General features: G+C 50.5%; 1 protein-coding gene across 4 annotated transcripts in view; it reads left to right on the top strand.

The window, feature by feature from the left end:
* The first annotated feature begins 406 nt into the window (after window positions 1-406).
* Window positions 407-5,507, top strand: part of SLC5A8 (solute carrier family 5 member 8) — a 44,886-nt gene continuing 39,785 nt past the window's right edge. The window contains exon 1 of one of the 4 annotated variants that reach the window (XM_006084089.3): window positions 407-983. In XM_006084089.3, the coding sequence (XP_006084151.1) occupies window positions 633-983 (351 nt within the window). In that variant the 5' untranslated portion in view covers window positions 407-632. The remainder of the gene's footprint in view (window positions 984-5,507) is intronic. The other 3 variants (XR_001347144.2, XM_023749872.1, XM_023749871.1) reach the window with 3 other exon arrangements.

Consider the following 5,507-nt stretch of genomic DNA (forward strand, 5'->3'; position numbering starts at 1 on the left):
CCACCAACAGCACAGACTTCCTCCTCTCCTTTAGAATCGCTTACCTGCCCCAGGACGGGCACCTCAGCTCAGTGCCCATTAATTTCTAAATAAGGCAATCTAAAAACTCCAGGCGTATCTTCTCATAAGGACCCGGACCGGAAAGCTAAAAGTCAAGGCGTGACCACTGCCCTTCGCCCCACACTCCCGCATCAGTGGCCTGCTCATTTAAATGGTGCATCTTATTATTGCGAGCAGCTGATAAAATTTGTGCTGAGCGCTCCCAGCGCGTTGTCAGACGTGGCTGGAGGCTCCAGTTCCGCGGCGCCAGGGAGATCGGGGCCACCCCAGCCGGGCACCTGGCCGGTACTTAGCTGGGCTTGGGGTGGGGGGCCCCCGAAGTCCCCAATCGAGGGCTCCATTGGCTGTGGTGGGTGCAGAGGTTGCTGCCAGCGCCTATCCCCCTGCCCACTTCGCGGGTAGGACTGTCGGGAACAGACACCTGGAGGACGCCTCCAATCCCCGCAGGGCGCCACGCCCCGCCGCGCGGAGAAATAAGAAGCGCGCGCCAGGCCGCCCAGGGAAAGCGCAGCTCGGGCTGTGCTCCTTGGACTCGCCAGTTTGCGCGCAGGTGCACCCGGCGACCGTGAGCCATGGACCCGTCGCGGGGTATCGGCACCTTCGTGGTGTGGGACTACGTGGTGTTCGCCGGGATGCTGCTCATCTCGGCCGCCATCGGCATCTATTACGCCTTCGCGGGGGACAAACAGCAGACATCCAAGGACTTTCTGATGGGCGGCCGCCGGATGAGCGCCGTGCCGGTGGCGCTGTCCCTTACCGCCAGCTTCATGTCCGCGGTCACTGTCCTGGGCACCCCCACCGAGGTCTACCGTTTTGGGGCCATATTCAGCCTCTTTGGCATCACCTACCTCCTTGTGGTCGTCATCAGCGCGGAGATCTTCCTCCCGGTGTTCTATAAACTGGGAATTACCAGCACCTACGAGGTAAAGGGTCAGAGGGTGGGCTGGGGAGGGCAGAGGGGAAGGGATTTTCCAGGGAGCAGACTCACCACCAAGTTGATATCTCTCCCCCTGCAGGTCCATCTCCTCCCCAGGCCTCCCCTTTAGGGAAGAGGAGAAAAAAAAAATCCTGGGACTTACTCTCAGGATCTCAGTGAAAGAGAGAGGCTTCCAAAGTAAATGGAGTGATTGGGACTAGTGCTCCCTAAGGCCCTTTCGGCAAAGTCTGTGATTCTGAGTCAAGAAGAAAGATTTAAAAACTTTTTATCTTAGGGGAGGGTAGGTCTTACCAGTCTCAGCTCCTCCTCCTTGAAGTGAATCCCCTTGTTCCAGATTCTCAGGGACCAATCACTTTCCCAGGATAGTTGGGGAGACATTCCCCCTCCACACACGCCCCAGGGGTTAAGGTGCTGTATCTCTCATCTCAGTACCTGCGTTTGAGACCAGATTCTACCACTTACTAGCTAGGGAACCTTGGGTGACTTAATTTAACCTTTCGTGCCTGTTCATTTCAAAATGAAAATCATAACACCACCTATCTCACTCAGTCGTTGGGAGGGTTAAATGAGATGATGCAAGTGCACCAATTAAAATAGTGTCTGCTACAGGGTAAGTGCTGAATAGATATTCGCTATCAGTATTGGCGTGCTGGTGGTAGAGATGATTATCTTGGGATCACTAGGAAGTTGTGAGGTTCTTAAACAGTTCTACCCTCTCTCACTGCGGAAGGGTGCTTAAGGAAAACCATCTCCACCGGTTATAGTTTTTCTCAAGTTGTCTGCAGGAAAGGGCTTTGCAAAGATGGTGCGTGTTTGGTTTAAAAAGCTGTTGAATGGGAGTGTTGGGAGGATAAAAGCTCAGGGAACGGGTGGGGCCCAGTTCAGTGTCCTCAGTGGTCTCCTTCAACCAGGCACGAACCCACGAGCCACATACACAAACCTGCAGAAGTTTCCTCTCTATTAGGCCATTATCCGGAGGGATCAGAGCCTCATTCTCAGCAGCTGCCTCTGTCCTAGAGCTTAGTGTTTGCTGCAATCCGGAGTCACTGGAAGGTGGTTTCCTAGTAAGGCTGGTTCAACTGGTGCTGTGGACAGGGCCCCAATGGCACACTAAGTGATGGTGACAAACATCATGTGTTCTGGTGATGTCATCCAGGGAAAGGCACACCTGGGCCAGCATTGCCTTCATCTCTGGTCATTGTGTTTGGGAGCACTCATCCATCACCCTAGAAGTGAGCAGGATGCAATTTCTGTTTTGCTCAAAGGTAACAAATTGGCTGCTCCAGGCCAAATTCATTTTTCAGTCATTTTTTTTTCACTTTTATGGTGTTTTGGAAAAAAAAGAATTTAGCATTTAATGATAGTGGAAGTCAAATAAAATTCCGGATTCTGGCTTCTTTTGGAAACCCAAAAGACTGGTGATACCAAGCCCGTATCCCCTGTGGCCACAGGAACTCCAATTTACAGCCATTGCTATCAGTCCTTATTTCTTTTTTTAAAAAATTTTTTTTATTGATTTCAGAGAGGAAGGGAGAAGGAGAGAGATAGAAATGTCAATGATGAGAGAGAATCATTGATCAGCTGCCTCCTGCATGCCCTACACTGGGGATAGAGCCCACAACCCGGGCATGTGCCCTTGACCAGAATCTAACCTGGGACCCTTCAGTCCGCAGGCTGATGTTCTATCCACTGAGCCAAATCAGCTAGGGCATCACTCCTTATTTCTGTATGGAGGTCTCATTGTTGCATTTGCATGGTTACTTTCTTGTGCTAGAAAGATAATTCTTAATCTGCATTTATGACTTTATCAAAAATGCAAAAGGGAAACTGTGCAGGGTTGAAGGGAGTTATTGTTTCAAGGGAGCTGTGAGAATGTATTTCTTAGTGGACATGGGGAATATTCCAACATATTAATATAGGGACACCTGGCCAATGCCACTCACCTCATGCATGTTACCTGATGGGACCTGTAGGCATTTGAGTCTGTGAGCTCTGATCTGTAGTTAACCAAGTCCAACACGCAGAAAGAGTTCGAAGAATCTGGTAAGAGGACTTCAGTTCTCACAGGTGAACGCTGCTCTCATAACCACTGACCCGTGCCCCTGCAGGGCACGCGTTAACTCAACCAGAAACGCATTTCCCACACATTTCCTGAGTGCTGGAGGCTAAGTTAGGAGGATTCCAGCTAAAACAAGCAAGAAAACCACTAATGTTTACTGAGTATTCTAGGCACTGGCTGCCTGTTTTACGTACATTATCAAACTCGGTCCTCAAAACAGTCCTTATAAGGGAGGTACTATGAGAGCCCCACTTCGCAGACAAAGAGGCTCAGAATAAATTAAGCTACATAAGAGAGCATGAAGCAAAGCAGACACTTGCCCAGAGGCTGTGCAGTGGGGCATATTGGCGGCTTCTGAAGGCTCTGGTGAGTCTTCTGGAGGAATATTTTGTTTTATGGTGAATGACGAAGCCACCCATAGAGAATAAGGAGTTCAGCATTGAGTGATACTGGCATTCTCACTCAAGTATGAAATTTCTCCGTTTACAGTTAGCCAAAATCGGCTGTTCAGAAGCATTTTTGACATCTATTTATCACTGCCTTCAAAGTATAGTCCTGATAGGAGTTTAGCAACTTCCAGAGTCACAGATAAGAGCAAAATGCAGGAATGCAATTTCACTCATCACTTCTTCCGTATCTTTCTGGATCCAGTGAAATCTGTGTGTTTGAACTGAATTGTCCAGACTCTTAAAAATTATTCAGTAGAAGTTTTGTTGTCTCTAAATTATTCAAAATTCTGAGGACTATAACCGATCTTGATTGACTATAGGCACCTATTATTTTTCTCTAGCTTTGTCTGGAAATCCTAAGCTCTTCTCTGAACCTACTTTTCAGTGACTTGAGCTTCTGGAAGGTCTCCAGGTATTTCTTTAGCAGCCCAGTAACCACTGATAGCTGAAATAATGATAGACTTCTTGGTTCTGTCTTGAGTTGGTCTTGTGTGAGGTTAAATCCTTAGGTTTTCCTGGATCCAGCAACCACGGGGGGCAGGGGGGGATAGGAGAATTAACTTAGGTGAACCAAGTTATTTGGTTCAACTCACTATATACATTCTTAACTTCATCACATTTTTCTCTTCAGTTTTCTCTAATTTCCAGCAGTTTAGATGCATATACCCAGAAAAGGCAAATACTTCTCTGTCTGTTCATGTACATTCATTTTTAATAGTTTTACTAAAAATATTCTGAAGAGATAACACTGCCCTGTTTCCAAGCTTATGTGATGGGTCTTCTAAAATGTCTTCCAAATTATCCTTGGATGATTTTGACATGTAATTCACTGAGATTCAAATTCTCAAGGCCTATGGATTTGAATACCAACTACATGTCTTTCTTCTGAATGAACAGTTTACAACATTTCCCCATCCATTTATATCATTTGACTAGAAGTCCAGTGCATGACATTCGTGCACTGGGGGTGGGGAGTGGGGGGTCTCCAAGCCTGGCCTGCGCCCTCTCGCAGTTCAGGACCTCTCGGGGGATGGCCGCTGAGGGGTCCTTAGCACTGCCACAGAGGCAGGAGAGGCTCCTGCCACCACTGCTGTGCTTGCCAGCTGTGAGCCTGCCTTCTGACTGAGCGACGCTTCCCTGTGGGAGCACACTGATCACCAGGGGCAGCTCCTGCATTGAGCATCTGCCCCCTGGTGGTCAGTGTGCATCATAGCGACTAGTTTTACACCTATTTGCATAATAGCCTTTTATTATATAGGACTAGAGGCCCAGTGCAAGAAGTTCGTGCACAGGGGGTGGGGTCCCTCAGCCCGGCCTGCACCCTCTCCAATCCGGGATCTCTCGGGGGATGTCCGACTGCCTCTTGCAATTCAGGACCGCTGGCTCCTAACTGCTCGCCTGCCTGCCTGCCTGATTGCCCCTAACTCCTCTGCTTGCCTGCCTGATTGCCCCTAACCTCCTCTGCCTCAACCCGCACCCAGGACCCAGGATTCCCTCCTCTGGCCGGTCACAGGCACCCAGGACCCGGGCTTCCCTCCCTCTGGCCAGCTGCAGGCACCCAGGACCCGGGCCAGCTTCGCCTGGGCTGGCCACAGCCGCAGGCGCCCAGGACTGCGGGGTGGGCGGCTTGTCCCTCTCCCAGGCCACAACCCCAGCTGCTGGTGCCCAGGACCAAGGGGCAGGCAACTTGTCCCTCTCCTGGGCGGCTTGTCCCTCTCCCGGACTGGGCCGCAGGTGCAGCCACTGGCACCCAGGACCGCGGGGCGTGTGGCTTGTCCCTCTCCCGGGCTGCAGGCGCAGGTGCAGCCGCTGGCACACAGGACTACAGGGCGGTCAGCTTGTCCCTTTCCTGGGCAGCAGCCTGGCTGGTCCCCATTTCTCTCTCACAAGCTCATTTATGCCTGGCTGGTCCCCATTCCTCTCTCCCCAGTGTTGAGTGTCTGAGCCGTTATGGCGTGATGGCATGTGGGTGTGTGAACATTTGTATATTAGCTCTTTATTA

The sequence above is a fragment of the Myotis lucifugus genome, unplaced genomic scaffold (genome assembly GCF_000147115.1).
Source record: "Myotis lucifugus unplaced genomic scaffold, Myoluc2.0 scaffold_10, whole genome shotgun sequence".
Taxonomy (NCBI): Eukaryota; Metazoa; Chordata; class Mammalia; order Chiroptera; family Vespertilionidae; genus Myotis; species Myotis lucifugus.